Source organism: Patagioenas fasciata, chromosome 3, assembly GCF_037038585.1.
Source record: "Patagioenas fasciata isolate bPatFas1 chromosome 3, bPatFas1.hap1, whole genome shotgun sequence".
Taxonomy (NCBI): Eukaryota; Metazoa; Chordata; class Aves; order Columbiformes; family Columbidae; genus Patagioenas; species Patagioenas fasciata.
Genome location: NC_092522.1, coordinates 22373940 through 22399079, shown reverse-complemented (window position 1 = coordinate 22399079; position 25140 = coordinate 22373940). Strand labels below are relative to the sequence as shown.

The window sequence follows — 25140 nt, the reverse complement described above, 5'->3', positions numbered from 1 at the left end:
CATGTACCATGGCAAAAACCTTGTTCCGCCACGAGCTAGGTGAGCAGCTGCACATGCGTGTGTGCAAACATGTATGTGTGCAAACATGAGAGGCCAAGATGCTCCTACATGCAGGGGCATGTCTCTGCAGGTGCCATCACCGGTGGGCGATGCTGCTCTGCTGCTGGTCTTTGCTCTCCTTGGACTTTGCTGGAAAAGACGAGCGCAGCCGAGGCACCTCCAGCCCTCTTGCTATTACCCCTGCCTGAGTGCATCTCTCTCTCTTCAGGTGACAGTGGCACTAATTAGCAGGCACCTTCCCCACTGTAGCACGGAAAATACGAACACTCTAAAAAAAACCTGGTGCAGTGGAAAGCCAGGTCCAAAGGGACTAAACCAAGCACACTGGGACACTAGCTTACCTAACACGTGGCTTGGCCGCCACACAAGTGAATAATTGCCCATCTCTTCAGCTTCCCCCACCAATCAGTGGCTCTAGCTATTGGGTGGCCTCTGCCCTGGGAGCTGGGGAGTAACAAGGTCCCCACCGCTGTGTTTTCTGGGAGCCTGGGCCAGCCAAAAGCCAGTCCATCCAACAGGGGTTATTTTCATGGGAGGTGACACTATGAAAAACCCAAACCCGCAGTGCAATGCAACATTGGCCTCTCTTGACATGTCCGCTTGTAGGCTGGGGAAATTTTGGAGGCAGTGAAGCAGGAGGGGTTGAGGTCCTTCCTGCAGGCGCTGCCAGCTCTGCTGGAGATGATACAAACCTGGGGTCTATCATAAACTGCCCTTTTTCCTCCCAGATGGATACCTTCCCTCATCCCCAGCCCCTCGCCCTTGGGGAGCTCAGGAGCTGCCCCAAGCATCTTTCCCATCTCACGGGAAGGGGGCAGGTGAACAAACATGTTTTGAACAAAAAGGTATAAATGCCAAACCGCAGATGAACCCTTACCACTTCAAGGGGGAAAAAACAGATAATGACATTTGTCACCACCCAGAGAATGAACTACAGCCTCCTCAGCCTGTGGAGGCTATGAGGAGACTTCCATCTTCCTCCTCCTCCTCCTTCCCGTCCTCTTGCCCCCGCTCCTGCCTGTTTATGATATGGCTTATGACAAAACTTATTAAAGTAATTACGCAACTGAGCTCCTAACCCCTTCCATGCTGCATTTTTCCAAAGCCTTATGCTTATCGGGTAATTGTGCTGGAGACACCAGCTACCTGCCACAAGCCCTCTTGTGTGGTTGTTTTTTTAATGAGGTCTCAGCTCCTTAATTGCTCGCATGCTTTGTTGGGAAAGCTCAGTCACATGTGTGCAAAGGTAATCCAGGAAATGTGCTATCAGTGCCCAATTACGGGGGCTGGCACTGCCTTTGGTATTGAACTCTGCTCACAGCCTTGGGACCAGCATCCCAGCAGGTCACTCGGCAAAAGGGCATCTTTAGACCTCTCAGAGCAGACTGGTGCTGAATTTCCTGCTCCACATGCCCTGTGGGAAACCTGGCTTGTAGTAGACCCCACATGCTTGTTGCCCTGGGATTGTCCAGGAAGCCCATGTGATGGCCAAAGAGGTATGCAGGAGCCTGTGAGTAGGTACCTACTGCCATCTGAGATGCCTTTGGGCACCTCAGGCACCTGCCCAGGGCTGAAAGAGATGGTCCAGGACCTACCTGAGCAGCATCCTCTTGCAGAGGTGGCCATACCTCTAGCATGCACCACCCACATGCACTGGGACGTAGGACAGACCTCCCCAGGTCCACCGTCCTTTGCTGAGGCAGAGGGACAAGCTCGTTTTTAGCAGGGAACAGCCATGCCCTGACTTGCGCCATCACCTCAGTTCAGTCTGGGAAGTCTGGATGCTGATGCTCCAGCTCAGCATGGACCAGCGTTTGGTTTCGATGCGCCACTTTCATTGCCAGCAAGAGACAGGCGCCTAAACACAGCAAAACTGTCATCTGTGTTAGAGTAACTCCCAAGGGACCGAGCACCGTGGCAGGTTTTGGGCCAGGCACTGTACAGACACGGGACGGAAGGCACATCACGTGCGAGCATGGGTTTGAATGAAGCACACATGCATGAAGCAGCTGCACGGGCGCGCCACGCTCCTGCATGTGCTCTGTGATATGTGCATCAAGCCTGGAAGAAAATCATTATCTATTCTTCCAGTTTGCTTGTTTCGGAATTTGCTCCAATTTCTGTAAAACAAATAAAATCACCTAAAAAAGCCCACTAAACCAAAAAACCTACACCAACCGAAAAGACCCCCTCTAACTGCAGCCTGTTGGGTTGTCTCACCTAGCCTCAAGTCTTCCGGTAAACAACATGCATAATGACAGCCACCAAGCTTCTCCAAGCATCTCTGCACATTTGTAATATGTAACGCAGTGTATGAAATCTATATCTCCATATAATTAGGAGTACTCAGAGCTGTGACTCAGACGTTCCAGCATGCTTTCTTCTTGTCATTGGTGTGCGAAATGTAACTTTACTCATTTTTTCCAATGACTTTGGACTTTAAAAACAGTAATTAGCAAAGTCAGCTTGTTATCAGCTCCTGTAGGTAACCTGTCCTCACGCCAGTGAGCATTTTAGTCACAGGCAAAGCTTTGGCAATCATTTCCCAAGGCTTGCGTTTGTCCAGAGGATCAAGGCAGACAACTGAGAAAAAGAGATCCTAAACCAGCAAGCCCTCACACATATCTTCATTTTAAGCATTTGAACATTTAAGTAGCTCCAGACTGCATCTTTATATAGTGCGGTAAATAGCAGACAAGACATGAAATAAAACTTTAGAAGCATCATTTTCTCATTTCTCTTTCTAGTTATGGCTATGCGGGCATCGACAGATGCAAAGTGAAAATACTGTCCTCGCTAATGATGCGTTGCCTGCTGTGCTTTTATGGTGGCTTTCGTCTGCTCAGTGTTTTATCACCACATACTGCTGCATCTGCAGCCGGATGGAGGGTGAATGGCAACCTGTTCTTTACCACCGCTCATGGGCATTCAGCCTATGAAACATTTCCCGTGGTGTTACGAAGCCTATGTTTCGTGAGGGGCAGGGGAAGATGCCGTTTCCTCTAGCACACTGATGGTCCCTGTATTTTCTCCCTTGGTGGGACAGTCTGGTTGCAAGACCTTAGCAAAGGAGGCTGAAAGATCAGCATCCCCTCAAAATCCATGGTACAACTCTAGTCTAGCCAGCCTTCATGGGTGAGCCAACACTGACAGTATTGGGACTGGCAGGCATGGGAGCTGAAAAATGCTCCAGAGAAATACTTAACTCCATGACATTTTAATATGAAAAATTAGAGTGGAAAGAACAACTTTTCTTGAATAACTTGGGTGACTACTCATAAGTAGATTGCGCTTGTCTGCCGTTTGTTATGGTGAAGCACCGACGCACACAGAAGGATAACAGCACTGTCCAAGACCCACCTACAGCCAAAGGTTTCTCTGGGAGGGAAAGCATACGTGGGAGCGAGGGAGCAAACAGGATCAAGCCCCCCAGTTGGGCTGGAGTTGAAAGATTGGGGTGTGTTTAACCTGCTTGGTCTAATTACTCTTCTCAGCACAAGCAGGATGAGTCTCAAGAAGTTCAAGGGTTTGTGAACCTCTCCAGGTAATTCTGGGTTCAGACAATTCAGAGAATGAGTTCACAAACCCTTTTTTCTTACAGTTCGAAGTGATTTCCCCCCACAAGAGAGACTGATGACATTTAGCCCACATGTTTTCCAGGCTAAAGGGAGGCTTTTGCTCTGCGGCCACACCTGGGAAAAGCTGTTGCCTGCATCAGGGAGCATCTCCAGTGCACACCTGGCTTTCAGCATGACCGAAATCAATGGGATGTCCATGGAGTAGAAGTGAACGTGTCCCTGAACTGGACCTTGCTGGGAGGCAGATGACATTTCTGCCTTCCTCCCTTCCCTCCTTCACCAAGGTAAGCCAGTGCAAGCATCATGCAGGTGGCACAAGCTGCATGTGCTTTGCCCCTGAAACCTCTCCTTCTGCCTCCAAAATCTTAATTGCACATTCTTGCTCTGTTTTCCTCATTCTTCCCATTTCCCATCAGGTTTTTTTTCACACAGTTGTGTCACTTTATGCTATCAACACTCTGCTGGGTTGCACTTTTTTGTGACAATTGAGGAATGTGAATTTTGCAGGCTCAGTCCAACTCAGTCAGCTGTCTGCACGCAGAACGGCTGGCCATGGATGTATAGACATTTTTATGCTTTAGCAATGGAGGCATTCACACATAAAGATGCAAATTCAACAAAGCAAAAGTACAAAAGAAACTAGGGGTGAAGTTCAGCTCATCTAGCTTCAGCTACCCAAGAACTGGGCATGCAAACTACATGGTTATTTACATCACTAGCAAGAGCCAGAGAACCTCCAAGAAGTCATTCTTTCTAGATAGGCTGTTAAAATGAATCACCTTCTGGAGGTGTTTACTTCCTTTCATGGAGTGCAGGAGGAGACTAAACAATTATATCAGGCTAGACATGTAAGGTTAATTAGGAGGGAGGCAGCTCAGTGTGACTAGCCCAGTGCCAGGGTGGGAGGTGGCATCACAGGGTCTGCAACTGGGACTTTTTGCTGGCTCCCTGGGTGACACTCAGCCAAATTAGCCATCTCTCCCAACAGCAATGGCTCTGGAGACTTCTTCTGATCATGCTTCCTCAAAACACCTTCATCACACCAGAAACCTCCCCAGTAGATAAATGTCTAAGGTTTGTTGGAAGAGAAAAGTATGAAAAGTCACTGATGGCAAGTCCTGATAAAGCACCAAATACTTAAGCTAAATGTTATACTTCATGCAAAATGTGGCAAATAATATTTTACTGGTCAGTAACAGTCACAGAGGTTTAACTGCTCAGATCAAGCAAGGCAAAGACAGGAGAAGGCCCTGGAGAAATGGAGGACATGGGCTGGATGGGGTTTGCGAAACACGCTGCAGCAAGCACCTGCTGAGCAGCTCAGAAAGGCCCTGGAATGGGCCAGGACAGCTCAAGTGTCTGTCTGTGAGCACCGGCGGGGTGTGTGGTGGCACACAGCGTGGCTCTCGCCTGCCCTGTACGAATGCCTGCAGGCTCTCCCCTCAATCGCATCCATGGCAGACCCAGCCAGGATTCTGGCAAGTCTAATTTCAGCTCAGCTGAGCGTCCCGTGGATAGACAGGTCATGAGAGGGAATACTACAAAGTCCCTTTGTCCTAGGGTGCAGGGGATAATAACCCCAGCATGGATCAGCTGACCCTGGTGGGGACTGACAAGCCCCTGCAAAGCCTCCCCTCAGACCCATTGTCAGAGCAAGTTTACACATGAGACCCTGCCCTAAAGACCCCTCTGCCTCTCCTTCTCCTGAGGGTATCCCAAATCCCACCAGCTGGAGCATTATCAGATTAAAGCCATCAATTCAATGTCAGAATGTGCCAATTACTTAAAAGGGTGTGTGGAGGGTAAAGCAAGTTGTGGGTGCTGAAGCAGGGAGAGTCGGGGGCTGAGAGGCAAATCCCACATGCACATGCATGCACACACATGTGCACAGCCCTCTTGGCACACCAGAAAGGGTCTCCCCATAGGAGGCCATTTGCAAGGTGCACAGTGAGCAGTCCCATCTCTGTTTGCTTGACCACCTGACTTCAGCCAGCTCACCTCAATCCCATGGGACGCAGAGGTGTTGCCACCCCAGCCACCAAACAGGTGCCATTGTAACCAGAGGAAATCCCACTACACCTCTTGCTGAAGCAGGGGTCGGTCCTCACGCCTGCAGGCAGCATCCAAAGCAGACAACAGGCACAGCGCTGGCAACAGCCGCAGTGGAAAAGAGTTGTCAAACACTACTCAGGAAGGCTTGCACTTGACAAATATTTGTCGAGCTGACTGTAACCCGCCTGGTTCATGCTCCTGAATGCAGAGAAACTGTTGGAAAGAGTTTAAATCCTCTGTAACATAGCTAGCCTGTTTTCCTCCCCTGGCACAGCTGCAGAAAGCTGCAATCCTGGGACACTTCCTCACCCCAGCCATGCTGCTCACAGCACGGAGCACAGCAGGAGTAGGCTGTTACATGGTGGTGACCACTTTGGGATTTTATTCCCATATTTTCCCTTGTATTGATCCCCATCTTTGCAGGCCAGAGCCAAAGGCATCAAGTGGAGTGTGGGAGCAGCCTCGCTGCAGCCGGCCAAGGAGAGCAGAGCCATGAGCTGTGTGCGTGGGGCTTCCAGCAGGTATGGCAGGGTGACATGCACACCAGTGCGCAACCACGAAGGCAGCTGGGCCAGGATGTTTGGGAGAGAGGTGCTTAGTGGCAGGACACACTCTGGGACTGATGGAGAAGGAAATACCCAGGCTCCTGAGCCGGCCGAGGGCAGAATGAAGAAGGAAGTATTGAAAATAAAAGCCAAGCTGCTGCAACATTTTCATGCTTGGCTTCTGACATCCTCTCTCTCTTGTACACTTGACTTCCTTGCTTATTTTTATCAGATGAAGCTGATGGTTGCTGCTACGGTAACCCTGTGCGGTTACAGCTCTGGCAGTGAACAAGCGCTCAGTGCATGTTTCCTTTGTGGCTTCCCTCCCCACTCTGCCTTCCCACCCCTCAGGGCTCTCAAAAATAGGGTGCTTGACTTTGTTATGCCTCAGTTGTGAATGCTGCCTGTTTCCATGGGCAGGGGCTCAAGCCTCCAGGCTCTGCTCGCTTGGCCCACCAGCCAGTACTGTGTCTCCCTCTCTTCTTGTCCTACCCTTGCTGTCTTTGGTGGGCAAAGTACAGGTCACTGACTCCAAGGCCGAGGCTAGGGTTTTTTTGTTTTAATGTGGAAAAAGCACAGAACAGCTCTCCCAGGACTGATAATGTGGGGTGTGAGAAAAAGCTCTTCAATGACGGGATAAAGTCTGATTTGAAACAACAACAACAATACTTACCTTGCCTTGAGCCCACTCCTTCCCCTTTTAGAGTCATTATGCGGAAGGTGGGACCAGAGAATAAAGGCTGGTGGTCTCTCCTACACTGTGGAGGCTAGTTCATCTGCCGGGGCTTCCCTATTTCACGTAATGCTGACCCACGTCTCCTGGAGCGGTACTAGGGCCTCATCAGTGGATTTACCAGTGCTCCAGTCCCAAAGTCATTTCTGTTGGTTGCATTTCATCAGCAAGGGTTATGGCGTGTTGTACTTGAAGAAATTTTCACGCTCTCAATCCTTCCCCAGCTAGTCTGCCTCCAGTTCTGGCACTCAAACTGCATCGGGGTATTACAAGCAGCTACCTCTGCCTTTCAGCTCGTGCAGCATGACAAAGCTGAGCCCTACTCGCCTCTTCCTCCACGTGAACTTCCCCCTGAGCAAATGTTCGGAGCTGCAGAAGGGGACAGGCACCCCCTGGTATGTCCTGGTTGCACATCCAGTCCTTCAGGCATGAAACCACGGGGCCAGAAAGGACCTTCAGCAGCACAGCCCGCCCCCCCCCCCCCCCCCCCCCCCCGCTATCGCAACTTACAACCTCAACCCCATCCTCCTCCCCTTTCTGCCATGAGCTAGCAGCCGCCCACAGGGACCTTCCTCGTGTCACAGCAGCTCTCATTTTCTCCAACTCTGCCCACCAACATGCTCACACACAGCACTGCCACCAGTTTTAGGCAAAGCAGTTTCCCTGAACTCAGTTCCCCTCCTAGGTGTTGAGCCTGAAACCTCTTCCCCTCTTAAAAACAACACTCACAAACTTTTATTTTTTCTATGACCCGTTTGCTCTTACTTCAGCACAGCTGCTTTCCAACCAGGCTTGCACAGCCTTTTCTGAAGGTGGATGATAGCTGTAGCTGCAGAAAAAAAAAAAAACACCTTTTAAACCAAAGTGGTTGAAAAGCCAACACCACTGTGCTGTCGACACTGCTGGCCTCTGGCAAGGCCCAGCAGAGCTGCAGCTGGGGAGATGCCCCACACCTCCCCACACAGCCCTTCTGCTGCTGGGAGCCCTGGTGGGCTTCACCCTGCCCAAGCCTACCTGGGCAAAGAATCCCCAACAGGGTCACAGTGGTACGCACCTGCCTTCCAACCTTCATTCCACCTTCTCACCAGGAGACCCTGAAACACAACAGCAATAACCTTGCAGCAAGTTAGGTAGACGTGTTCCCACAACATGCTCCTGGAACCACAAATCCATTTGCACACAGCACACATGCCAACCAGCTGCACAGACATCAGACTGATGTGCAATTAAACTTCATGGTGCTTCTGTCAGGTCCAGCTCTTTGCTTTCCTTAAACTGTTCCTTTTCCATCCAAACACAAGAAAAAAGGCATCATCTGAAGCATGAAATGCCCAGAGCTTTTCTCCTCAAACAAGGATGTAGGGATGGTAATTGTTCTTGTTTATATAGAGATGCTTGGTGCCCAGGATTGCTTTTGGAGGACTCATAACACACACATTACAGGCCATTGCTCCTCCTAGGTGACTATGCTAGTGGTTGTGGGGTTTTGTTTTGATTGTGCTTCAAAGGATAACAAAGCAGATCAATATCACAGGGATGAAAGTCTGTGTCCTCAGCTGCTGAGAAGTTCCCTGCAGGAGCTCAAATGGGAAGGTGGTGCCCAGCTTATCCTCACACAGCAGCTGGAAGACAACACTGGTTTTCCTGTTGCCCACAGTGATGAGGAGCATAGTTACACCAGAGCAGGACTTTGACACACACTAAGCAGATGTGTCCAAGTGATGGCTGCTCCCCATGTGCAGCACTGATGGTGAATTATCTTTGCAGTCCTGCAGAGTAATGATTTTGCCTAGCTGCACCCAAACTTAGGCAAAGCCAGATGCCAAAAGTCTATCTGCGCAGTGTGTTTCAAGTGACAGTGTGCTTCGATGAAGCCAAACAAAAGTCAATACACACCAAAACCAAACCAAATATTTGAGAGAGTGAACAGAGTCTGAACTAAGCAGGACAGAGCTTATTGTGTCATCAATTGCAACTACACAGCAAAGCTCTGAGGAGGACAAACACCTCAAGTCTAAATGAGATCCAGAAGAAACATTGCTCTATGTACAATGAAAGGTCCTCATCCCACCCATTACGTTCTTGGGATGACTCAGGGTCACCCATTCAGTAGCAAGCCCATTGTAATTTGGTGATGCAAGTTCCAGGTTGACGGTAACAGCTGGAGCTGAAGACCAGGAAAGAGCCCCCTTCCCACCATCACTCTCCTGCCAGCACCACTCCAGGCTGACACAAAGCAGACCTCCAGGCAGAGTGAGCCCAGCCCCCAAAACAGTAGGATGCATCAGGACACAAAGTGAGTGGCTTCAATTCCGACATGAGCCTGAAAAACCTGTTCATGTGAAGCACATGGAAGTAGCAGACAAGCTCAATTCATTTGCAGTTTCCTTAACCAGTGCTGTAATTTAATCAGAAACCTTCCGAGGCAGGACTAAGGATCTTCACTGATTTCAGACAAGCAATTCTTGGAAATGCTGCAGCAGCTTCTACAAGGAAAATAATTCCATGGCTAAGGAAGGGAAGAAGAAATCAAGGCACCTTAGCTAGAGGCTGACTGAAGAAAAGGAGAGGCAAGCTTTAACACTGCATTTGTGTTTCTGTGGCATAGAACATCCACAAGGGTTGAGCACAATGCAATTAGTCTTTAACTGTGGGGCTCACACTGAGCATGCTCTTAGTTCAAGCATTAAATCTGAGGGTCATTAGTTGGTGTATTTAAGCCAGTCTCATGTAAACATAATGCTCTAGCCTCAGCCCAGCTTGTTTGCATAAGTAAGATTAGACTCTGCTACTTGCCAAATCACAGGAACTTCTCTCCGTGTATCTGAAAGATAGAGGTATTCCAGGGCATTTGCTTCTTATCACCTGGTTTTAGCGGAAAATTTAATCCTACTAAGTACACAATTTGAATTACTGAATCCTGGCGTGGTCAGATTTCTAAACCCAGGACACTGCTTTGGTACCAAATGAGTTCAGAATAACACTCAGAAGTGCAATTTCCTTCAGGTCTTCCTCAGACAGCGCTGCAAGCTGTAGCACACAGCCATCCATATGTGACAAGGCACAAATCACTGCTCAAGAAGAGGTGACCTCTAGACCCAGAACAGCCAAAGCAGACAACCCCAGGTAGCTCAGCTGAGACCAGAACAGCACACAGCTGTATCTTCACACTAGCTGCTTGGGACAGGGTAAGCACACACACAGGTAATGTGTTATTACTGAGCTGCAGCCTTGGTTCTCCATGGCTTCATGCTCTTTAAGGTGAGGTAAGGGTTAGACATAGATTACAGATAAGACACTATAGATATAAACACAATTTTCAGGACCACATAAGCTGGAGCACCACTTTGCTGCAGCCTTTCACACAGCAATAAGCAACTGTAGAAAGATGGAAGGCAAAGATGCTGCCCCTCACTTTAAGTTTAGACTTACAACCCCACAGGGCATGCTCTGAAGTCAGCTACATGGATGAAATGAGTGCCACCAGATTCACAGAACAGCCTCAGCTGATAGTCAGTGTCTCTTCACATATTTGTATTAACCTTGCAAGTCAACATACCTCAGACCTGAAACATAAAAGACAGGCCATTATCTGTAAGATTGACCGTCCCAACCCACTTTGGCAGTAAGAACAAAGCCAGTATGTTTGGAAAGCATTTTCAAACTTTATTTACAACTGTCACAGTGACAAAAATGTAGTCTGAAAAAAATGCTAGCTTCTCCCTGAGGCTCAAAAAAGAATTACAGAAATATATAATGTATATCATACAACAGGAGGAGTTTTACTGGAGTGCTTTGTTCTTTAGATATGTTCAACAACAAATAGAAATATACACAATACTTCCAAAAAAAAGGATGCAGACAAAAGTATGCAAGTCTTTAGGGCAGACAGCAGGTCTGAAGTCCAAGGATTGCCATCTCATTGCTGCCCACATGGTACTATCTTTGATACACAGCTTTGACTTGGTGGTACAGATGGTAGAGGCCAATAGACAGTAACACTTAGAAATAAGACAACTGGCTGGTATGCAGGTGTACAAGCTCATTCCAGTACGACAGCAAGACTAGAACAAGTGTTACAGATACAACAGCTGAATCCATCACTAGAGAAAATGGTATCACCACATCATGATCATTTGGTGATGAACGATCCACCAAGACAGGCAGGGAGTGTGTATAACTGGGTCTGCATTGCTGGACCAGAGACCAGCCACAGTGTATGAACACTGAATTCTCTCCTTTGTGCTAACTCATCTCCAAACTCCTGTCTGAATCAGTTATACAGAGCTGATAAATTATTGCCATTATGTTTAAACACAAGCAAGACAAGACTAAAACAATCCTGCCAATATGTTAAAAGCAGTTCCCAACCCCCACCAGCGTTTAACTACTCATGAGGTATTAAAAATACAAATACACACATCAAATAGAATTTAAAAATGGAACCAGTTATAAGCAAAGGGGGGTGGCATTGGGATTATGAAAGTTTGGTTAAGGCCTTGACATTTCCTTTTCTCTTCCATGACCCCAGATTTGGTTTAGGCGGTAACTTCACATCCTATCCCAAGACAAACTGGTTCCCAAGCTGGTCCCCAAAGCTACGAAGATCATCATTTTCCAGGAAAGCAGTGGGTTACCCTGTCTGGCAGCAGACTGGCCTCCTCCCCAAACACAGACAGATGGTTCTGCTTGGAGCAGGATATGGTGAAGGGGACGCAACCACAAACTTTGCAAGCCAGTCTGTGCTTCATGAAACACCCATGAATGTTCCACCCTTGCTATGAAACAGAAATGCATCTTGTCTCAGGACACCAAGGCTAATTCTCTCTCAGAACCTTCCTGCAAACTGCACCCCCCCCACCCTGCTGATGATCCACACTAGATCTGATGTTTCATCTTCGGATTACTTCCAGGTCTGGCAGTACTCCCCACCATGCACATCCCTACCAGCCTGTCTTGCAGTGCCAGGGCTCTGAGGAGGCCCTGCAGTGTAAAGCTGGAAGAGATCCTCCACCCTAGCCCTCATGAGCCCATTCACCAGCAACCTGAAGACATGAAACCCTACAGCCTTAAGGGCACCAAGGTAAGGAGGCATATTGCCCACTCTCTAGCTTTGGGCACTGTATAAGATGAGACCAATCACAGCAGCCTCAGCAAACGGGAGAGAAAAATCCAAAGTGTTCAAACCTGCATGAGCTCTTACTGCAGACAGAAGCATCTTTACATCTGATGATGTAAAACACTAACCACCTGCAAGATAAACTAGGGCCTTGCAGCAGAGATAACAAGCAGCAGCCTAACATTATCCTGCAAATACAGCTGTTCAGCATTGAAGAGTCTAAAGGCAAACAGAAGGGGAGAAAACAGCTTTGGGAAAAGTGGCTGGAAAACAGGCTCAACAGCGAGAGCAAGAAACCCAGCTACTCCTACAGATGCTTGTGTTACCCTAGGAGATGCCAAACCAGGGAGAACTATAGGCTCCTCATCAGCAGAGCGTCCAGCCATGCTTCCCTATGGACATCCTTCCACCCCCGACACACAAAATGGAAGCCGCAAGAAAAGGCAAATCTGAGAGATGACGCCTCTGTTCTCACACTTTTAGCCAGAGGCAGTTCCTGGCCAAACACTGCCAGCTCCAGCCTTCCTCCCCCTCCCCGAGCTCCCCCCTCCAGCAGTCCTCGCGTGGTCACCCTCTGCCATGTGCCTGGAATTTCACTGCTGCCTCCGCCTCGGAAAAAATACAGATAGCAATCTCAAGAACAGCAAACATTTCTCTGCCTTACTTCCTTCCTTCCTCAGGAGGTCTGGTGACACCGAGGGCTTCAGTTCTCAATACAGAGAATACAAAAAAACTAAGATCTCGCAGGTGCAAAATTGAACTTGTCTTTTTTTATGTAAAAAGACTTTCAAAAGAAGTGTGGTTCTTCCTTCAGAAGGGTGCAGTCCCTTGTCTTTCCTCAGATACCATTTATTGTTCCTTGTTGTCCTTCTTTGCATCTTCACAGTTTTCTTCCTCCTCTTCCTCCTCCTCCTGCACAAGGAACTCTTCAGGTGGCCATCTCAGCTCGCCACTCTCCACATCCCCCTCCGTCGGCTCCACCACAATGGAGGGTAGGCGGTCCTTCAGCTTACAGTAACGGTCGAAGTCCGAGGGATCAGGAAAGATCTGAAAGAGCCAAGGAACAGTCTGTGAGAGGGGATGCGTTCAAGCAGTCTTAGCCAAAAACCCAACTCTCAGGACACTCAGGTCTTCAGGGCAGACTAGTCTGGATACAGAGTAAACCACTGAGTGATGGGAAGACTCTTGAACATGTACTTAAGCTTCTCTAATCTCTGACTGTTGGAAATATGTGCTGCCCAAGAGGCTTCCAAAGCACATGCTTGCTTGGATAGTGCCCAGCAAACAGGCATCTGCCCTTTTGGATATTTAGACAAATGCCTCACCCTTACCACCAACCACTGCTTTTGTATTAATGTTCATGAGATTGCACACTGAGCTATCTCAATCAGAGAATCTGAGATCTCATTTCCTGCTGCTGGTTAAGCTGCACCCAAGAACAGGTTTGTGCTCCAGGCTCTGCTGCTAAAGGGGAGAGGGGACGTGTGACAACCCAGTGCGAGAGCAGCCCAGATCCTTGCAGCAAGGGCCTGCTCCAGAGCCACAGCACCAGACCAAAAGAGAAGTTCAACTGCATTTCAGAGATAGCTTGGGCCATGTTCTGCATGCTATGACCACCATACATCAGGATTGAAACTCTGCAGGTGTGCACTCATTTTGTGGAAGGGTTGGAGACCAGACCGTATTTCTTAGGGCAAGAGGTACCTGTGGCATAGCCAGCAACTACATACCCTGATGCAAGGAATACAAGGACTCTCTGATCTCCAGCCCCCCAGGCAGCACAGAGCAGTACCTCACCCCTTCCCTCTCACCCATAGCTTGCCACGTGGGTGCACATGCTCAGGCACTGCAGCAGCACCAGGGCCCAAACGGGCTGGCAGTGCCATTGATATGCACATTCTGATCCTGCTAGGAATTGTGGCAAAGTCTCAGGTACAGTAAAAACTGCCAGTGCAGTGTTAGCAGGAGGTCTGCACAACTGAATCACATTGTGAACAGACAAGGTTGCTGTTACTTATAGGGATGCCCTACTAGGGGAACAGCTTCAAACCTCAGCTTATCCAGAGAACTGCTGGGTGACAAGAATCAGTTGCCACATCAGATCTCTTCATTGGTAATCAGAAGATTAAACAATTGCCACCTGTTTATTTCAAGCTATCTTACCAGACTGCCCATTTCACACTACAGTTGTATTTAAACACCCCAAAGAGGATAACCACAAAATGCACTTTCCTCTGGGTGTTGTAGATGAGGAGTCAGGCGCTGTGCTTTCCTTTGACCACTAGCTGCACTCAAGTGAGCCGTCGGAGCATCCTTGCACAAAACAGCACTGCCAGCCCCAGACAGGCAAATTGCTCATGGTTTGAGAGAGCAAGATCTCATCTGATTTGATCTCTGTGGTTCCAGTGACAAAAGCAGGTTCCCCATCCAGGAGGCCTGAACATTAACCACAACGCATCATACTCTCCATGCCAATCATGCAGGTACCCACAACCTTGGGAAGCCCTGGCCCAAACCCCAAAGTGAATCATCATCCTATCAACTTGTTCTTCAGCTGAGCAACTATTAACCACACCACTGTGCCCCTTTGTCAATATTCAGTCTTATACTGCTCAGCCACATTTCTCCCTCACATCCAAAGCTTTGCGGCAACCAGGTTACCAACCTGAGAAAGTCACCAGATTGCTACTCAAAGTCAGTCAAGGTCATCTTGGGTCCTCAGGCAAGCAACTCACTCTGACAGTAACACACAACAGGAAGGAGCTTTGCAGACAGGCACCTGGTCTTGGGGACAGAGTTGCAGGAGCCCAGCTCCCACTACAGCATCCACCATCCCTGTGCTTTTCAAGAGCACAGGAATGAGGTCTTCGAATGCAGGCACATTAACACAGGCACTGCAGTGTGAGCTACTTGCTATTAGTTACTCCGGGTACAAGTCAGACAGTAACTGTTTCTTGGAGCTTTGTGGCTTCTGCTTGGCCAAACAAATGCAGTTTCAGATACACGGTGCATTACTGGAAGTGCACTCAGTGGCTCTTAAGCATCAACTTGTTATCTAAACTCAAGATAGGAAAAAAATACCCTTGACATTACATGGTTTAGAAGGTTGCAATGGAAAAAGAAGTGTGGTTCAGGAGGTTACATAAGCTGATAATGTCATGAAAATAGCCTCCTGGACAAGAAAAATACAAGTATAATAATTTAACTAACCTTTGCCTGCTATCATTTTAGGCACATTAGGTCAAATTGGAGCAATTTCTTTGAAAATAGCCTGCCAGATTTTTTTTTCCAGAAATTAAGTGGTAGTCATTTCCTTACAAACAAATATCCTCAAAATATGGTGTGCAGCTTTTCTAATTAAAAAAAATCTAGCACAATCTTATCTCAAACAGCTGCAGGACAGGCCAAACCCAAGAAGGTCAGAATTTTTTCCACTAAGTCATGCTTTTTAATCGTCAAGGCAGCATGAAGTGAGATGTTGCAACTGCACTTTCAAGGGGTGTGGACAGTCAATGGAAAAAATACACAAAGGCAGGTTTCCTCACTTGTGACAAGCAGGGCAACACAACAGGCCAAGCACAGGGACCAAAGGGAAAAGGGTTTCAGATTAAGACTCCATTTGTATATCTGGGGAAGTGCGGTGGGAAACTTACCCCAACCAGCCTCCACACCCACTCCAAAATAAGCCACATCACAAAGCTCTTTTTTTATAAAGATAAGCAAGCACCAACTTTCTGCTGTCCCACAGCAGTAGTGCCACGCTAGATTTGTTGGTCCTGTATGTCAAACCTGGTCCCACTTCAGATTTAGAGAATGGGGAAAACAACCTACAAAAACTATTCTAAAACTTGCAGCAAGGTCCCCATGGGGAAAGCAGCAGCTCAGCTCTGACCTGCAAGCTCTGCACCCTTTTGCACAGCAGCCAGGTCAGCTTGTCTAGCAAAACCTGCCTGTGACCCTTTCTGCTCATGTTACCCAGCTCAGGTATGTGGGAGGAAGGCTTTGCACATCCCCACTGCCCACAGAGCACAGAAGCAGTGGGTTAACATCTTCCTCACATTTATCAGAGGGAGCCACCTTGCACACAGCTGAAGCTGATGCTCATTTCTGGCTGATCTGGTCACCCAATGGGGGACAAATAACAACCAAGTAGTTGTTTGTCAAGACTAGCTAAAAGCAAGTTTAGCAGCAATTCAGAGGTATCTTCACCTCACTTGCATGATACAGCACAAGGAGCTGCAACTGCTTCTGCAGAGTCTCCCATCTGCAGCTGAGCCCCAGCAATTCCTGGCCACAGAGGGATACTGAAAATTTTCAGGTGGAAGAGACCCTCAGGATCAGAGTCCAACCATAACCCAACTCCAGGACTAAACCATGTCCCTGGGAACCTTGTCTAAATGCCTTTTAAACACCTCTAGGGATGGTGACTCAATCACTTCCCTGGGCAGCCTGTTCCAGTGCCTGACAACCCTTTCCGTTAAGATTTTTTTCCCCAATATCCAATCTGAACCTCACAACACCTTCAGAGCCCACAGAGGACACCACTGTTGCTTCTCACACTACTCAACACAGCTTCTCACTCACAGCCAGACTGGTTTCCACAGGCCTCTCCAGATCATGTTTTGGGAACTGCTCTCCTTATGCATTGATCCAAATACAGACAAATTGACCAAACTCTTGCCTTGCAGCTGGAAAGAGCAGTGAAAACCAAAACTTGAAAGCTTGAAATTATTTTGGAAAGATCATGTTTGCCTCTGCTTTGGATGATCTAGCTCTACTACCCTTGAATGAAGTCTTGGCAACAAGAACGGAAAGTTTTCATTGCCCTGGGGAGACTCATACCCTCTCAGCATTCACAGGGATGGAGAAACACCAAAGGCAGGAGAGATGTCAGATAGTTAAGAGGATTAGCTCAGAGCTACCATAATCCAAGCGACACTTGTAAATTCAAAACAACTTCCACATGCGTCCTCCACACCAACACCCATAGTTAAAATGCCTGTCTCCCCTCCCATGGGGCTGAAAACTATTTCAGTTGTATTACAGGGACACTAAGGTTATGAGGTCTTTCCTAATTAAGTTACTGTTTGAGGGGGAAAGCTTTGCTCCATTGTCAGAATACCATACAAGCCTGAAAAGTCTGCACTGAGAGGCATACCAATTCAGGTACAGGATACATTCCTGATGCACACACTTCACTCATCCCCGCTCAGTACCAAAAAGCGAAGTTCTGTGCCTCCTCAGCAGTAGCAAGTCAATATTCCAATCCCAAATTGGTACTTAAGTTCTTAAAATAAAACTTTACTGCCATTGAGCAGCATGGCAACCGCATTTCAGGAAACTTTAAGTCACCTCTCAGTGTCCTCTTTGGAAGAATTTCTCAGCTATAAGCAGCAGTGCTAACACATACATTTACTCATACAGCAGTGGCTTGAAACTGAGCTCCATCTATTATGCACACAGCAGTGTGTGACTGAGGTCTATGAACGATGACAACTCCCCTGTCACGGACAGATTGCGCTATCTTGGGGGACAGTGGCTGCAAAACTTCATACATCAAAACAATTTTCCATCGGAGTCACAAGGCATCAAGTAAGGAGGAAAAAACATGCACCGAGATGTTCTGATTAGCTGCTGTCTTCAGTTTGCATTTCAGTGGAACACTTTTTTGTGTAGCATAGCTGCAAACTTGATCAGTTTGGGCTCTGTTTATTCCATATCCTGTTTCTGCCTTCATTTAAGGTCCCAGACCCTGGAATACATATTGACTCAGCCTACTAATCTTGTCCGGTAACCATGCCTTGGATGTGCTATGTGAACAAGTTATTCCAAAAGCACTACCACCAACTTTTTAAACCCAGTGTTAAGATCTTCTGCAGTACCAAGCACCAGCTCTAATTCAGGACTTCCCTGTACAAACCAAGGCTGCACAGACATGAAGCACCTTACAAGCAAATCAGACAACCATACAGCGAGCTCAATTTCCACCTTTTGCCATCAGCCCCTGGGTCAGTAAGACCTTGGGCCCCCAGTTTAGATGGGTAGATGCAGCCCAAACCCCTCAGCCCTGAGCATCACAGCTCCCCAAAAAAGTCAGCACTTCACTGGTGCTGGTGAAAAGGTGTTGCATTCACCAAAAATTATTTCCCCAACAAGACAGACAACCCAAAGCTTATGCCACAGACACTGGATAGAGCATTAAGCCTATTTACCTAGATTCAGTCAGTCTGACGTGATTCACAGCTATCTGTGCCTGTGATTAACCTGTACAGATCCCAGCATGATGCGATCATGACTTAAAGAACTCAAGCTCTCCATGGCAACCAAACCCCAGCTGATGGCATGAGACAAGCTCAGCCTCCACATGCCCATCTCCTAAAAGGAAGCCCAAGGTCCTGCAGGACCAGCGAGCCAGCCAGGTAGATGGTCTGCAGCAAAGTAGCGCACTCAAGTCAGGACACAGCAATTACTCAAAATGAACACTTTGGGCAAAGTGTTTTCAGTTGTGCTCAGACCCTGTTCCACTTCCAGGAATCAAGACAGGATTTCAGGTCAAGACACTGTTTTGACAAGAGCTCCGCAAAATTATTAATTCAGCCACAGTTTCAGTAGCATCGTTTGTGCTGTGGTGAAGTGGCATTAGAGGACAAGCTGGCGGAGTGCTGATGAGGCTTTTCAGAGAACGGCTCTATCTAGAGGCTGGAAAATAGCAAATAGTACATTAGCTCTGACTGGCAGCGAAAAAGGCCTGGCTTGCCGGAGATTGCCAGGCAGGAAGCACATGAAGCCCTCCACATGCACATCTGTTTGTGGCAGGGGCATCTTGAGCCATCAGCTGCATTTCAACAAGTTTTTTGTTTAGTAAGTCCCATGGGAATTATGGGACATCTATTAAGGATCCAGAAATAGCTCTTCACTGCAGGCACAAGACCCTGCATGACATCATCTCTTCAGCTGCATCTTCTGTTTTGTCTATGCCACCCTGCTCTGAGACTCACGCCCTGATTTCACCATTCACTTCTGCCCAGGCCCTTTAAATCTGTTTGCTGAACCATCTTCAGGGAACTCAAGAGAGCAGCTTTACATCTCAAATACAGTCATAAAACTGCTTTACGTAGAAAGGTTTTGAAATTAGCACATGAACTTACAAGCATTTTGCGTGTTAACTGAAAAAAGGTATTTCTATGCTGAGAAAGCACATTTTGCAAGTAAAACTGTACAAATTAATAAGCCTACACAAGCGACCCAGTTATCACCAATATACAATGTTTGCAGTCTGAGTTTTCACATCACTGCTTAAAGAGCAATGATGGCCAGCCCATCAAAGGCCAGGGAGCTTCACTAAGGGGGGTGCACACCTTCAGCTGATGTCTAGACAGACACTGCAGAGCATAAGCAGAGGAAAGGGGGTGGAGGAGGCAGAAGTAAAAAGTCAAGTTCCCTCCATGAACAGCAAGACAGACAGAAGCCCTGAAGTTCAGTGAACTCCACAGGACAGAGGAATCATATTGCTGAAGTTTATGTTCTGTGTGAGTTTGTTTCCTCAGTTTACTTCCAAGTAAAGGCAAAAATACTTTGAAGGAGTACTGTTGGTAGGACAAGTCTGTCTGCAGCAGGTACTGACTGATGTCCTTCACAGTTCCAGCAAAGCTGCTGTGCCATCTCCTCTGGTCCAGGCAGTTTCATGTCTGCACAGGGTGACAGAAGCAGCCCCCAGGCTCATAGTTAGGATCATGTGGACCAACTCCCAGGCAGTCCCTGCTCTACACAGCCCAAAGAGGAACATTTGAAACTTCATTTTGCAGTCATCTCAGCAGTAAAATAAATACAAGTTCTACTAATAGAACAAGAGAAACTTCTGAAACTAAAAAGCTTGCCCCTCCCAGTTCTGGCTCCACTTTAATTTTTTTGCTTCTCAGAGATACATCACAAGTGCCCAACTCCACACATGAGTGGAGGAAGATGTTGCAGCTTAGAACAACAAGCCTCAGTGTAGGGGCAGTCATGCTCCATTAGCTCTGGCTGGTTTTAAGTTATTGCACTATAGCCCTCAGACTAGCATACAATTTTCCATGTACCAAACTCTCTTCATCAGCAAGATGAAGCACAAAATGCCAAAATTTGAGGCAGAACAAAGAGCTCACAGTGCTTTTTGCATCAGGTTTGTCCTTGCTGTTCTAAATTGACTTTTCAACCTTTTAAGGATGCTTTCAACTTACCCTGATTTACACTGTGACATTCTCAGCCTAACAGCCAGAGGAGAAGGCTGGAACCTGCTCCCCAATCCTCTTTACACTAACCTGATTTAGAGGCATACCTCCTACACAGCCCACACACCACTAGTGCCCCATCAGGATCTTCTATTTCAGTATCTCAACCCTTTCTGACATCAGTCTGGCTTACACAAAGTGAAGTACCAGGAGACAGTTCCCAGCCCTTATAGGCATTTGAGACAAGTCATCTATGACTAGACCACTACAGAGGAGAGATCCAGGATGCATAAGCCCTGCATAGATATGAGTCGCCAGCATTTATGACACACACCTTCAGGTTCAGATGATCCACTCAAAAGTAAACAGGCCTGTTCCCCAGTTGGCTCAAACAGACTTATCAAGGTCACTAGCACTTGGGGAAAAACCTTGCTGAAGCAATCATTAGAACAAGCAGGGCACCTAGATTATGCCTCTCACTGGAAAACTTGGACAGGAAAAGAGGCATCTGACCTGACTGGATTAAGCCTCTTCATACGGCAACCCATAAAGACAACTGAACATCCCACGCAGGTTAGTTTGATTGCTTCAGGTTTATAACCATTCTCATTGCTGTACATTCCCCTCTATGGGAACGAGAGGCCACATGCCTTCCAGTAACTCAAGCACTGAAGCCCAGCACAGTTATTCCTACACACAGAGGCAATAAACCAAACAACTTGTACTATCCAGATCCAGAATTCTGACCAAAAAAAGCAATGCATCCCCTTTTCCTCCCATGGCTTTAGCTTCCCCTGGAAGCCTCAGCTGTGGCCTTAAGTTCAGTTGATTTCATGCTTCAGTGCACTGTTACTGCCTCGTAGCTCATTTTTCAGATGTAAAAATGCAAACAAACAGCAGCACACCTCATTTGAATGCACACTTAGAGCAACTGCCTCTCTGCAGGTTGTGTAACATCTGCAAAGGAAGAACCTTGCATTGGGATCTACCACTGAGAGCGAGCCGATGCACAGACAAGTCATCTGCATGTACTCAGCACCTGTGTCAGATCTCATCAACAAGTCTTCTGGAAGCACAGGAAAACACAGATCTAGTAGGCCAAGATGCTCAACTCACCTTTTGATTAACTATAAGCTAAGAAACAAAAGGGTTATCAAGACTAAAGGATTAAGGCTTAAGCTAGTTTCTAAGACCACCTGCTCACCTCATTAATCTAGAGGTAAATTACATTGTGCACAACTTTGAGAATGAATGCAGCTCATGCCTTCAGGTACTGGTATCTCCACTGACACTTGAAGGCTTCTTTAGGCTGACCCTGGCCTGACTGAATCTCACTGTTAACACTCTGAAAGGAAAAACCAAGAAACAGATGGAAAAAAATGGAAGAGCCATATAAACATCACTCTCCTGGTCTACGCAGATCATTTGCATGCTACACTACAAAGAGATCTCAGGGGCCTCTCAGCTCAGTGAGTGGGGAAAATTCTTTAACTAACCTCTCCACCTCCCACTTGAGCCCCTGCGAATGCTGAATGAGTGGGGGCTTCATCAGTTCAGAAACAACCAAATCCTTTGCCAATCTGGTCCAATATCAAGTGATATTTTAGTCAACTGGCTCCTGCCAAACAAGCATTCCAGCCTGTTGACTAGTTCTTACTACAGTAAGACCTGCTATTAGGTCAGGTTCTGGAAAGGAACATTAGACCAGGCTTGCAGTCCAGCCCAGGCAATTCCATAGGGGATTACTACCTAAACAGCCAACAAAGCACTTACCTGATACGACAGGCCATCCTTGCGGGGGCTTAGCCCAATCTCATCCATAGCTGGGGTGTTCATCATCACTTCAGTCATTTCAGCTGATCTCAGATAATCAGAGCTAGAAACAAAAGACAGCATTCAAATCAGCCGAGGGGCTCCAGAAGGACAGAGTAAGAGTTAAGCAGCACCAGGCAAGAAGAGCAGACAGAGGAGGCTGCAGGCAGTCTATTTCTGGTCCCTTCCTTCCTGCCTCCCTCGGAAGCGGGTGGAAAAAGCTGGTAACGGGCAGCACAGCCTCTGCCCCCGGGAACAACTCCCGGACTGTCTCCCCAAGAGCACGGCTCAAGAACACCCCGGGAGGCTGGAGCGGCAGCGGGTCACTGCTAACTCCGCTCCCTCCAGCGCTGCCCCCTAAGGGGAGAAAGTAAAAAAGCACAGTAAATAAGTGCAAGCGCTGGGGTTTTGTTTTCTTTTTTCCTTTTTTTTTTTTTTTTTTTTTTTTTTAAGCTAGTGTGCTTTAGCTCCTACTGACTTATTTTACAACCTCAGGGACTTGCACACCAGCGGAGCGCACGACGCCAATTCCAGCGCTGTTTTTACAGGCTTAATGGCATTTCCAGCTAGAGAAAGTGAAGCAAATTCCCACAGTTCACAGTTCCTGTATTGCGGATCATCCCGCTACGGGCCCGGCGTGCGCACCGCCACTAACCAGCCTCTCTTCCCTCCCTCTCGGGAAACCACATCCCAGGGCTTCACGCCGCCGCGCTGTATCGCCTCCCCCCGGGGCACACGCCACCGCGGACGGGGGGACGGCTGAAACCTCGACAGACGCGCTAGGGCTCCGCTTCAAGCCCCCCACGGCCACGGCAGCTACCCTCCGGGGCAGAGCCTCCCCCGCCCGCGGCTACGATTTCCCACGCCACTCTCCACCCAACGCGAGAAGCGCCCACTCACCAGGGCAGGGGACACAGCACAGACATGAAGCCCCGGCGGAGGCTGCCCCACGCCCTCGGGAGTGGCGGGAGAGGCACCAGGCGCTGCCCCGCAAGCAGAGGGGCTGAGCGGCACCGGAGGACGCTGCGGGACGATGCGCTCGCCGACCGAACTCGACCTCGCTGCTACTGCCACCTCCCTTCTGAGCCCGGGCACGGCCGCCGCGCCACCTTAAATGGCCCTGGGGGGCGGGGCCCGTCTCGCGTCCATGCCCCCCTGTTTGACGTCACCATTTTCATGAATGGCTTCGGCGCGCGCCGCCTATGGGGAAGGGGGTGGGGGGAAAGGGAGGGAACAAAGCGGGGAAGGGGGGGGACGCTCTGTGTGTTCGCGGTCGCAGCGTCTTGCGAGGCGCCGCGGTGGCGCGCCCGGCTCGGCTCGGTTCGGTTCGGTTCGACCCGGCCTCTCCCGGCCCTGAGGGTTCATTATTTTTCATCACAGCTGTGCGGCCCGAGGTGGGGTCCGGCCTCCCACAACCCCTCTAAAACCTCCGCTGTCTGCCGGCCGGGGCGGGGTCGCACCGAGCATCTCCTGGAGCATCCCTCGGGCTCGGCCGGGTGCTATCTGTGAGAGGCGAAACCCCCGTCACGGTGGTGGTGGCGGGGGAGCCCTGGGGCAGGCCGGGGCTCAGCCTGAGCGCGATGCGGCCGCTACTGCAGGCGAAGAGGGCTCATGGCCCGGAGAAGGGGCAGCAGCCGCCCAGCCCGACTCCTCAGAGCAGCTCCTGTGCCCGGCACCTCCAGCTGGAGTAGCAGCGGAGCAAGAAGCTTCACGAGGGCAAGCTATATTTAGCAAAACAGTGTGAATCTATAAGGGTAAGGCACGGGAGGAGAAAGAGGCGAATCCGTTTGCTGCTCGGGCAGCTATAGATTAAACACATTTCCTGCTGTCCCCTCCCGACATGAAACTGCTGGAAGGCAAGATGCGCCTTTGGGCAAAAGGCCCCGAATCCAGCTGCAGCCCTGAGTGCGTGCCTGGATGGTGCTCCTGTGGCCCCCTGAGGAACGGGCCAGCTGCAGGGCACTGCTTACGGTCACAGGACGGGCCAGGCCCACCAAGGCTGCCGAGATGCTGGGTGGTTTGGGGAACTGCTCTGCTCTCTCTGTTCTCACCCAGTGTGTGGTATCTTGCTGTACACTGGCCGGTAAAGTTTAGTACAGGTTTTGCTGCACCTGTTGCTCCATGCTGCTGCTCAGACTTTGCCAGCAGAGTGGATAAGCAAGTGTGTAGCTACAAACTTCTCTTGCAGTTATTGTGGTGCAGCTTCAAACACAGATTGTAGAGCTGCTGCAACGTTTCATACACATGTCTATGCACAAGCATGTACGCACTATTTGTCCCAATGTTTAAGTGCTAAGAAGTGCAAGTTCAGTGTTTCTGAAGGGAAGCTTTGCCCTCAGCTCCACTCAGCCGACCTCCAGGCCGTACATAAATGTGTACATACATGTGTACATACATATGTGCACGTGTTTCCTCAGACCAGATAATTTAATCTTCTTAGATTGATATTATATAATGGAAGCGTATGTGGGTGTTTTACATCAGGCTCCAGCAAGCTGCTGCTTTGTCCCAGATTAAAATGAATCACAAGGAGCTGATCTAGCCCCTGCAGACGCATGGAAATTTGGGTGGTTACAGGTGAGTTCCCTGCAAAAGGCTACCGATAACCTTCCATGGGCTTAGTAGGAGGGCAGCAGCAGCTGGGCAGATGTGGTGCATCCAGCCCTTTCGCCCCCACCAAGCCTCCCAACAACAAGGTTTGGAGCCGAGGAGAGGAGTAAGAATACAACCGAGTCTCCCAAGTGCTGGGGAAACAGCTCCCCTGCATTTCCCTGGCCTGGCCACTGAGACCCTCTCTCCCTGCTGTGTACACCCAGACACAGGTGCTCACACTTATTGGCTTTGCTAATTTCTGCCCTAGGAAAACATGAAGACGACTTTTTAGAAGACCTTTTTGCAGCTGAACAGTCTTAAATCTGTGTCTGGTGGTACATGCAATGGCTGGGAGACTACTCTGGGAGAAGGAGAGAGGCAGGGTGCTGCTTCAGGCGGTGTCAATCCATGTCATGAGGTCTCTTAAAATTAACTTTAC

General features: G+C 48.7%; 1 protein-coding gene across 1 annotated transcript; it reads right to left on the bottom strand.

The window, feature by feature from the left end:
• Positions 1–10613: 10613 nt before the first annotated feature.
• LBH (LBH regulator of WNT signaling pathway) lies at positions 10614–23203 on the bottom strand. Its single transcript, XM_065834599.2, has 3 exons — positions 23010–23203; positions 22071–22173; positions 10614–13134 (listed from the first exon to the last, which is right to left on the bottom strand). Exons 1-3 carry the CDS (start codon positions 23033–23035, stop codon positions 12937–12939), a joined length of 327 nt encoding a protein of 108 aa, XP_065690671.1. The 5' UTR covers positions 23036–23203; the 3' UTR covers positions 10614–12936.
• Positions 23204–25140: the final 1937 nt, after the last annotated feature.

Coding starts and splice junctions, on each gene's coding strand:
- LBH (XM_065834599.2), bottom strand. CDS start 23,035: ATGTCTGTGCTGTGTCCCCTGCCCTG. Junction 22,174..23,009: donor GTGCTGTGTCCCCTGCCCTG/GTGAGTGGGCGC, acceptor TTTTGTTTCTAG/CTCTGATTATCTGAGATCAG. Junction 13,135..22,070: donor AGGATGGCCTGTCGTATCAG/GTAAGTGCTTTG, acceptor TGGCTCTTTCAG/ATCTTTCCTGATCCCTCGGA.